Consider the following 10,543-nt stretch of genomic DNA (forward strand, 5'->3'; position numbering starts at 1 on the left):
CTCTCTGGAGACCAGGTACACTCTCTCTCTCCTGGAGACCAGGTACACTCTCCTGGAGACCAGGTACACTCTCTCCTGGAGACCAGGTACGCTCTCTGGAGACCAGGTACACTCTCTCTCTCTCCTGGAGACCAGGTACACTCTCTCTCTCTCCTGGAGACCAGGTACACTCTCTCCTGGACATCAGGTCTCCTAGGTACTAGGTTTGAACCTTGACCTTCTTTGACCTCCAGACCAGGGGGTTTCTGGGTAATCCTGAGGCGGCCATGTTTAAGAGGCTTCGCTGCTACCTGAGGGTGAGGGGTGGAGCCAGTGGAGACCTGCTGGTCCTCAGGAAGAAAGGTAGTCACCTTTCCACACACACACCCATGCCAACACACATACACACACCAACACACACACACACACCAACACACACATACACACTGACACACACACCAACACACACATACACACTGACACATACACACTGACACACACACCAACACACACACACGTACCAACACACACATACACACTGACACATACACACAGGCAAACAAGCGATGCAGTACAGTATCTCATCCCAACACACACTTCAAGCCCTAGTTCTTCAGTACCAGCCTGCAGGTCTACCCCCCCTGCTGGAGTAGAGGTGTAACAGCACCCTCCTCCCCCAGGTCAGGAGGTCGCCCTGCAGAGCGGCTTTGAGAGGATGCCGTTCCGTAAGCTGACCTCGGGGGTGTACCGGACGATGGTGTTCCCCACGGAGGGAGCCAGTCTCACGGACGCACAGCGCTTCTGTCAGGATGCGTGCAGCTCAGACTCCTGCTGTGAAGGCTTCCTGCTCAACGCCAACGTCCTGGATGGAGGTAGGGCTACGGTAGCCATGGAGACGCTCTGGAGGAACATCAAGTGAGGTGTGATGTTTGTTCTTTTTGTATGTATTTATTTTGACAGCTCCTAACATTACCTCTCCTCTCCCCTCCCAGGCAGTATCATGTGTGGTCTGGTGCGTTCCCCCTCGGTCCTCCAGTGTTCAGAGGGGGACTGGGATGTGTCTGGGCTGGCCAGCTCTGCCCGGGTCTGTGGCGCTGGGCTCACTTACGACCAGGACCACAAGAGCTTCATCTTCAACTTTGGAGGACAGAACTTTGTTATCAGTAAGAGACACAGCTCACCTCACTTTACGGCTAAACCTCATCCTGGTCCTCCTCTCCTTTCTCCTCCTCTCCTTTCTCCTCCTCTCCTTTCTCCTGCTCCTCACCCTGATCCTCCTCCTCCTGCTCCTTACCCTGGTATTCCTCCTCCCTCCTCCTCCTCCCTCCTCCTCCCTCTCCTCCTCCTCCTGCTCCTCTCCCTCCTCCTGCTCCCACTCCTCCGCCCCCTGATGTTGGGATGTGGGATATTGGTGTTTCATGTTGGTGTGTCATGTTGGTTTGTGTTGCAGCGGATGCAGCATTGCCAGCGTCCAGTAAGAACAAGAGTGACTACCAGGCCAGCATCATCATCTTCCAGGCCATCTACCTCCACACAGGTACCACAGCACACACACACACACACCGCCTCCACACACACACATACTTCTGCTTTGTAAATATACAGTTTGAGAACATAATACCGTAATGTAAAGTAAGATAAATGGATTTTTAATATCCTTGAAAGAAGTATGTTTTTTGGTGCCACACTACAAATCCTCACTTGCAGTGTTCCTTCCTGTGTCAGGTGTGGGTAACAGTACCGACGTCTCCAGCACCTGTGTGGGGGGTCGACCCACCCCAGACCCCCCTCTGACAGGTGAGTACCCCCCCCCCCCCACACACACACACACACTCCTCCAGTGGGTCAGTCTGGGGTCAGGGGTCAGGCGTCTGGGGTCAGGGTGGTGACCCTGTGCTTGCTGTGTTCCCAGCTACGGTCTCTGAGGCGTTTGAGCGTCTGGAGGTCAGTGATATTCTTGTGGAACCGGACAGGAACGTGCCTCATCTTCTCTACTTCATCTCCAAACACACCTTCTCTCCTCACAGCGCCCTGCTCTGGTGCCAGACACGTGTGTACCTGAGGCCCACACACACACACACACCACACACACACACACACACACACACACACCACACACACGCACACACAAACATGCACCCGTGCACAAAGTCACACACATACACCACTGTGAAAACCACTGTATAATGTGTGTATGTGTACGTGAATGCATGTGTATGTTTATGTACGGTGTGTGTGTGTCCCAGGCTGCCAGGAGGAGGAGCAGTGTTCTGTGCTGGATGTGAGGAGTGAGGGGGACAGGTTCTACAGCTGCTCCCTCTTCCCCGACCCTCGGGTGTGTGGAGGCTACGACACGCCTCTGAGGCAGCCCTGCCTCCCCCGCCTCCCCCAGCCTCTCCACAACCCCCACATCAAGAAGGGTGAGTGCACCCTCCTGCCCCCACTCCTCCCTCACCTCCCCCAGTCTTACCCACAGCCCCCACATCAAGGAGGGTGAGCATGCCTGTGTGTGTGTGTGTGTGTGTGTGTGTGTGTGTGTGTGAGAGCAGTGGACCTGTCCGGAGGGGTGAAGAGCTTCTACAGGCGTGTGTCTTTCAGGAAGATGGTGTCCTACTCTGTCCGCAGCCGTGTCAGCCTGTCAGCCAACACCTTGACAGACAGGTAGGACTGTACCTTAACACTGCCCCAACACTACCTTCAGACTGTACCTTAACACTGCCCCAACACTACCTTCAGACTGTACCTTAACACTGCCCCAACACTACCTTCAGACTGTACCTTAACACTGCCCCAACACTACCTTCAGACTGTACCTCAACACTACACCAACACTACCTTCAGACTGTACCTCAACACTACACCAACACTACCTTCAGACTGTACCTTAACACTGCCCCAACACTACCTTCAGACTGTACCTTAACACTGCCCCAACACTACCTTCAGACTGTACCTTAACACTGCCCCAACACTACCCTCAGACTGTACCTTAACACTGCCCCAACACTACCCTCAGACTGTACCTTAACACTGCCCCAACACTACCCTCAGACTGTACCTTAACACTGCCCCAACACTAACTTCAGACTGTAACCATGACAACCTTTTACAGCTTCATGGAATGTGAGAGACGGTGTGATGAGGATCCTTGTTGCCGTGGCATCGGATATGTTAGAGACAGGAAGTCTCCAGGTCAGTTGTAATTGGTTGGTTTGACGGAGTTAGGATGATGTGGAATGGCCATTTATTGATGTGTGTGCGTGTGTCTACACGTGTGTGTGTGTGTCTACACGTGTGTGTGTGTCTACACGTGTGTGTCTACACGTGTGTGTGTGTGTGTCTCTACACGTGTGTGTGTGTCTCTACACGTGTGTGTCTACACGTGTGTGTGTGTCTCTACACGTGTGTGTGTGTCCAGGGGTGGAGGTGCTGTGCCTGACCCTGGTGAGCCTGGGGATCCAGACGTGCGGGGAGGAGGAGGCGGGGGCGGGGGGGTCATCCTGGCGTGTGCAGGACTGCAGCTCCTCAGGGGTGGACACCAGTGTGGAGCCCTACGGCTGGTACGAGAAGCCAGGTGAGCCTGACCCCTGACCCCTTGACCTGACCCTAACATCTGACCCCTTGACCTGACCCTAACATCTGAGCCCTCACCCTGAGCCCTTGACCTGACCCTAACATCTGAGCCCTCACCCTGAGCCCTGACCCCTTGACCTGACCCTAACATCTGAGCCCTCACCCTGAGCCCTGACCCCTTGACCTGACCCTAACATCTGAGCCCTCACCCTGAGCCCTCACCCTGAGCCCTCACCCCTGAGCCCTCACCCTGAGCCCTCACCCTGAGCCCTCACCCTGAGCCCTCACCCTGAGCCCTCACCCTGAGCCCTGACCCCTTGACCTGGCCCTCACCCTGAGCCCTCACCCTGAGCCCTCACCCTGAGCCCTGACCCCTTGACCTGGCCCTCACCCTGAGCCCTCACCCTGAGCCCTCACCCTGAGCCCTCACCCTGAGCCCTGACCCCTTGACCTGGCCCTCACCCTGAGCCCTCACCCTGAGCCCTCACCCTGAGCCCTCACCCTGAGCCCTGACCCCTTGACCTGGCCCTCACCCTGAGCCCTGACCCCTTGACCTGGCCCTCACCCTGAGCCCTCACCCTGAGCCCTCACCCTGAGCCCTCACCCTGAGCCCTCACCCTGAGCCCTCACCCTGAGCCCTCACCCTGAGCCCTCACCCTGACTGGTCACCAGTCTGTTCTTCTCCATGCTGTATGATGGAGGACGTTGTTTCCCCCCACAGTGAACCAGTGGACTAAGTCTCCTGCTCTGTGCCCCAAGTTTGAGCTCCGCGCTCCTTCCATCAACGGTGAGAGATTAGAGTGTCTAACTATAGTCACTATAGTTCCATTCTCATTATTGAATTCCTTTAAAAGTACCACATCATGTTGAAACAAGATCTATAATGTCCTGTCTTTTACTCCCCTCCTCCCCTGTCCTCTCCTTTCCTCCTCTCTTCTCTCCTCTTCTCTTCTCTTCTTTTTTCTCTCCTCTCCTCTCCTCTCCTCCTCAGTGAGTATGGAGGGGTGGAGGCTGTTAGGGGGTTCTTCTGTGTTGGTGGACCCCTCTCTCTCCACCTACGACGTGCTCCACCTCAGCCTGGACATCTCAGAGGACCTGCAGAGGACCACCGCCTGGTGTCTCTCTGGTAAGCACACAGCCCTCCCTGTGGATGTGTAGTGTGTGTGTTCCCTGTAGTGTGTGTGGTGTGTGTATTCTGTGTGGTGTGGGTGTGTGTGTGGTGTGTGTGACTGACGTGTCTCCTTGCTCAGCGTGTGAGGAGGCGGAGTCTTGTGCGGCGGTGACGGTGAGGAGGGTGGAGTCAGCTGTGCGCTGCGTCCTGTACCCAGACACACGCACCTGTGGTCCCGCCCCCCAGGCACGGCACTGCAGGCTGGTCGTCAGGGAGACCGCCCCCCTCGTCTACCTGAGAGGTGGGTCTGAACGATGCTGAGGTTAGGGTCAGGGGTAAGTTAAGGTCATGTTAGGGTCAAGGCTGTGATCAGGTGTAAGTGAAACTCTTGTGTTCAGTTCCAAACCCAGCAGGGGCTTCAGCAGCAACATCAGTGTTCATCCCAGGGCATGGGATGCTCCTGGGTGTCGCCAGGACAACGGCTCTGGGATCAAACAGGAAGACAGTTATCCAGTTCCTGGGAGTTCCGTATGCCCGTCCTCCAATAGGAGCGCGGCGTTTCAGCGCCCCGGAGCCGGCCGTGTGGAGCGGAACATGGAACGCCACGGTACCCCGGTGAGTGGGCCCCACATCACCCTGCTACTGTTGATCTACCTCAGGGATAACCTGCTGTTGTTGATCTACCTCAGGGATAACCTGCTGTTGTTGATCTACCTCAGGGATAACCTGCTGTTGTTGATCTACCTCAGGGATAACCTGCTGTTGTTGATCTACCTCAGGGATAACCTGTTGTTGTTGTTGTTCAGAGCGAGCTGCCTGCAGCCTGGCGACCTGGAGACCTCAGCTTCCAGTGAGGACTGTCTCTACCTCAACATCTTTGTCCCCAGCGGCATCGTGAGTCAAACTTAGTCAAATCTAGTGTCTGCAGGTGAAACCCAGCATCATTGATTTAATCTGCCAAAGTCTCTCCATCTCACCCCGTTGTGTGTGTGTGTGTGTGCGTGTGTTGCTGCCATGGTGACAGAAGGGGAGCACTGCTGTGTTAGTCTTCTTCTACAACCCTTCCAGTCCAGCCAATCACAGCTCACCTGGTCTGCTAGATGCCTCTCACCTGGCTGCCGTGGGCAACATTGTCGTGGTAACAGCCCACACCAGGGTGGCAGCTCTGGGGTTCCTCAGAATAGGTACACACACACACACACAGACACACACACACACAGGCACACACACACACACACAGGCACACACACACAGGCACACACACACAGGCACACACACATACACACACAGACACACACACAGACACACACACACAGGCACACACACACAGGCACACACACACACACACACAGGCACACACACACAGGCACACACACACACACACATCACATAAATGCATCACACACACATGACATACCCAGACAGACACACGTGTCACTTGCGTTTATGACTAAGTGCATTTGTAATGTGTGTGTGTGTGTGTGTGCAGGCTCCGCCCTGCCTGGGAACTACGGCCTGCAGGACCAGCGGGCTGCTCTGCTCTGGGTTCAGGAGCATGTAGCTCGGCTGGGCGGAGACCCCAGGAGGGTGACCGTGGGGGCGGAGAGGGGTGGAGCTGACGTCACCAGCCTCCACCTGCTATCCTCCCAGACTCCCCCCCTCTTCCAGCGCATGCTGCTCATGGTGGGTCCCTCCTCCTCTCTCACCATCTCACTATAGCACTATCACACTATCTCACTCTCTCATTCGATCAGTCTCTCACTCTCCCAGCGTAACGTTAGGGCTCAGGTGTGTGTGTGTTCTGGTCCACGGCGTGTGTGTTTGTGGTGTTAGGAGTGTGTGTGCTTTAGTTGTGGGGCGTGTGGAGCTTTTGTTCTTATCTGTGTGTGTGTCTGGTTGTGTGTGTGTCTGGTTGGTTGTGTGTGTGTGTGTCTTGTTGTGTGTGTGTCTGGTTGGTTGTGTGTGTCTGGTTGTGTGTGTGTCTGGTTGGTTGTGTGTGTGTGTGTGTCTGGTTGTGTGTGTGTGTGTCTGGTTGTGTGTGTGTGTGTGTGTGTGTCTGGTTGTGTGTGTGTGTGTGTCTGGTTGTGTGTGTGTGTGTGTGTGTGTGTCTGGTTGTGTGTGTGTGTGCTCCGCAGGGTGGCTCTGTGTTCTCCCCCTCCCTGCAGCAGGGTGATGCTGAGGCCCAGCTCCAGGCCCTGGCTCTGGCCCGCCAGCTGGACTGCCCCACCTCTGACCCCAACCCAGTCATGTTCTGTCTGAGGGGGGTCCCTGCTCGCGTGCTCAACGCTGCCCAGACCAAGGTAGGTCAGGCTAGTCTAGACCCAGGAAGGCCAGGTTAGTCTATGGAGCTAGAAAGCTGACAAAAGTATCTGAATTTGAATAAAACTGAAATATTTTGCTGTTGAACATATAATATCTGAATTATTTGTATGCCAAATTTAATAAAACTGAATTATTGTGATCCAAAAATATACATTTCTAAAATTCAGATTGCAGTAATTCAAATTCTTGAAATTCAGATTGCTGAAATTCAGATTCTTGAAATTCAGATTGATAAAATTCAGATTGCGGAAATTCAGATTGAGATTTTGTCTGAACTAGGCCAAAGGTGAAACAGCTTGCTTTCACAGGAAAAAGTAGACGATTTCAGAACGACTGAACTTTACCTCAGAACAAACTGAGTTGCTAGTTGGAGGAATACCCAGATCACACATAAGTATCTGGGATAGCACACATACTTCCAGATGTGTAGAAGATACGTCGGGAAGATCTAGTATGGAGATCGTTGGCATTTGATCGAAACTGACTTCCAGTTGACGTGTGGACAATGAATCCAATTACACCCGGCCGCACTACAGATATCCTGTTAACCATAGATAACTCCTTATATCTATGCTGTTAAATACTATGTCCGATCTCTCAGACAGCAAATATTTCACTATCCATAACCGATCTGAAATGTCATTTAAGAAATGCACATAGCCCATAAGCTGAACATTGACTATGATAGGAATAAGGAGACAATGAAAAATATGCTTGACCATCCAAAATTGGCTATTAGTAATACAGTAGCTAGCTAGCGTGACTTGATTCAACCTGGATTTTCTGTGTGGGTATTAGAATTAAGAGACACAATTGAAGTTCATGATTTTATATCAGGCTGCATGGATGTTGATGCCATCAAGCTCTTAAAAGAACTCCAACACAGAAAAGAGAACAACGGAACATATATAGGCTATAGCCAGAGCCTGTTTAAGGAGAGCCTTGCCACTCCCTATTAAACCCCATTGTACCGAATTTGGCTGCAGTTCCACCACAGTTCCACTGGGGGTGATCGCGAGCGAATGCATGTTGAATGGGAGTCTATGGAGCTAAACGGCTAAATTTGTCTCTTTCGCCTGATTGTCGTTGAAAAATCTCCGATTTGATTGTAGTTTGTGCATGTTCAACATGGATTATAGGTTGAAAATTGAATGAACGAGTACTTATGTCCTTTTGATTTCTTACATGGTGAGTCGTTGTTGCCCATAACACGCTAGCATTCTGCTACTGAATGCTGATTGGTTAGTAAAGGACTGATACGACCAGAGCTCCTGCTTGATGGCATCCGAAGCGGAATCAGAATGTCGGAGCATTAGCAACATTAGCAACAACATTAGCAAGCCAAAACTCTTTCAAGCATGTGTATTGACAGGGAGAGCCTAACCTGTCAGCTGTGTTGTCGATGCCCTGAGAGAAAAAAGTAAGTGACCAGAGCTTGCCGTCAAGCAGTAGCTCTGGTCGTACGATGTGTATGACGTCAATGACATTTTCTAAAGCTTTTTAGAACAGAAAGGCGACTTTCAAAAAATCTAAAACCCGGCATTGTGTATTTTTTTGGCCTCCCCTTTTGAATTCAGAATTCAAATTACTGGACAAAAAATTATATCCTGAGAAAAGTGGATTTTGAGGGGTACCCGTCCATAGACCTCCATTCATTCTGCACTCGCTCGTTAGCGCCCTCACATGGAATTTCAACCAGTTCAGAACCCTGAACTTTCCTGAGAGTGGCAGTTCTCTCTATATTAGACATTCTCTGCTATAGCTTTGCCAGTTGTTCCGCGTCTTCCATCGGTTTCCGCCGCCCTCTGACTCTATCTCGACTCACTTGGTAACAGTAAATGCCGATTTTGGCAGAGGAGAAGACACAAGTTTTTACAAGTTTCATAAGCACTTGCTCCATACTCTTCCTCCAACGAGCAACTCTTAGCTTTTGTTCTGGGGTAAAATTCGGTCAGAAAATGTCTATATTCGGTCGTTCTGAAATCGTCTACTTTTCCCTGTGAAGGCAAGCTGTTTCACCTTTGGCCTAGTTCAGACAAAATCTGAATCTGAATTTCGGCAATCTGAATTTCCGCAATCTGAATTTCCGCAATCTGAATTTCAGCAATCTGAATTTCAAAAATCTGAATTTCAGCAATCTGAATTTCAAGAATCGAATTCCTGAAATCTGAATTTCAATAATCTGAATTCCTGCAATCTGATTTTTAGACATTTGTATTTTTGGATCAAAATAATTCAGTTTTATTAAATTCGGCATACAAATAATTCAGATATTATATATTCAACAGCAAAATATTTCAGTTTTATGAAATTCGACACGCAAATATTTCAGATGTTTCATATTCAAATTCAGATACTTTTGTCAGCTTTCTAGCTCCATAAATCTAGTCCAAGGGAGGCCAGGTTAGTGTAGTCCAAGGTAGGCCAGGTTAGTCTAGTCCAAGGTAGGCCAGGTTAGTCTAGTCCAAGGTAGGCCAGGTTAGTCTAGTCCAAGGTAGGCCAGGTTAGTCTAGTCCAAGGTAGGCCAGGTTAGTCCAGTCCAGTCCACACCACAATAGACTAGACTAGTCCAGACCAAATTTGGATAGTCTAGTCCAAAGTTAGGCTTATGTGGTAGGCCTTAGGCCTTATCATGTGTGTGTATGTGTCTGTGTTGTGTGTCTGTGTTGTGTGTCTGTGTTGTGTGTCTGTGTTGTGTGTCTGTGTTGTGTGTCTGTGATGTGTGTGTTGTGTGTGTCCCAGCTCCTGGCGGTGAGTGGACCCCTGCAGGCGTGGTCTCCGGTGGTAAATAAGCTGCAGGTGGCGGCCGGCCCCCAGGGGGCGCTGCAGAGCTCTGGGCCCCACTCTGTCGACCTCCTGCTGGGCTCCTCAGCTCACGACGGCCTCATCAGCAGAGCCAGGAACATCAAGGTAAGCAGGACCCAGACTCTCTGTAGTAGCCCTCCTCTGGACCCAGACTCTCTTTAGTAGCCCTCCTCTGGACCCAGACTCTCTCTAGTAGCCCTCCTCTGGACCCAGACTCTCTATTAGCCCTCCTCAGGACCCAGACTCTCTAGTAGCCCTCCTCTGGACCCAGACTCTCTTTAGTAGCCCTCCTCTGGACCCAGACTCTCTCTAGTAGCCCTCCTCTGGACCCAGACTCTCTCTAGTAGCCCTCCTCTGGACCCAGACTCTCTAGTAGCCCTCCTCAGGACCCAGACTCTCTAGTAGCCCTCCTCAGGACCCAGACTCTCTAGTAGCCCTCCTCTGGACCCAGACTCTCTTTAGTAGCCCTCCTCTGGACCCAGACTCTCTCTAGTAGCCCTCCTCAGGACCCAGACTCTCTAGTAGCCCTCCTCTGGACCCAGACTCTCTTTAGTAGCCCTCCTCTGGACCCAGACTCTCTCTAGTAGCCCTCCTCTGGACCCAGACTCTCTCTAGTAGCCCTCCTCTGGACCCAGACTCTCTAGTAGCCCTCCTCAGGACCCAGACTCTCTAGTAGCCCTCCTCAGGACCCAGACTCTCTAGTAGCCCTCCTCTGGACCCAGACTCTCTTTAGTAGCCCTCCTCTGGACCCAG

General features: G+C 51.9%; 1 protein-coding gene across 1 annotated transcript in view; it reads left to right on the forward strand.

The window, feature by feature from the left end:
• tg (thyroglobulin) overlaps positions 1 to 10,543 on the forward strand; it is a 28,047-nt gene that overhangs the window by 14,816 nt on the left and 2,688 nt on the right. The window contains 19 exon segments of the mRNA XM_084706495.1: positions 234 to 342; positions 660 to 851; positions 972 to 1,142; positions 1,430 to 1,516; positions 1,705 to 1,776; positions 1,892 to 2,029; positions 2,226 to 2,399; positions 2,529 to 2,640; positions 3,092 to 3,189; positions 3,398 to 3,553; positions 4,274 to 4,339; positions 4,544 to 4,678; positions 4,803 to 4,964; positions 5,062 to 5,278; positions 5,470 to 5,557; positions 5,688 to 5,847; positions 6,153 to 6,346; positions 6,799 to 6,963; positions 9,728 to 9,895. Of these exon segments, the coding sequence (XP_084562621.1) occupies positions 234 to 342; positions 660 to 851; positions 972 to 1,142; positions 1,430 to 1,516; positions 1,705 to 1,776; positions 1,892 to 2,029; positions 2,226 to 2,399; positions 2,529 to 2,640; positions 3,092 to 3,189; positions 3,398 to 3,553; positions 4,274 to 4,339; positions 4,544 to 4,678; positions 4,803 to 4,964; positions 5,062 to 5,278; positions 5,470 to 5,557; positions 5,688 to 5,847; positions 6,153 to 6,346; positions 6,799 to 6,963; positions 9,728 to 9,895 (2,664 nt within the window).

This window comes from Hypomesus nipponensis, chromosome 2 (genome assembly GCF_054491055.1).
Source record: "Hypomesus nipponensis isolate SF chromosome 2, ASM5449105v1, whole genome shotgun sequence".
Classification (NCBI taxonomy): Eukaryota; Metazoa; Chordata; class Actinopteri; order Osmeriformes; family Osmeridae; genus Hypomesus; species Hypomesus nipponensis.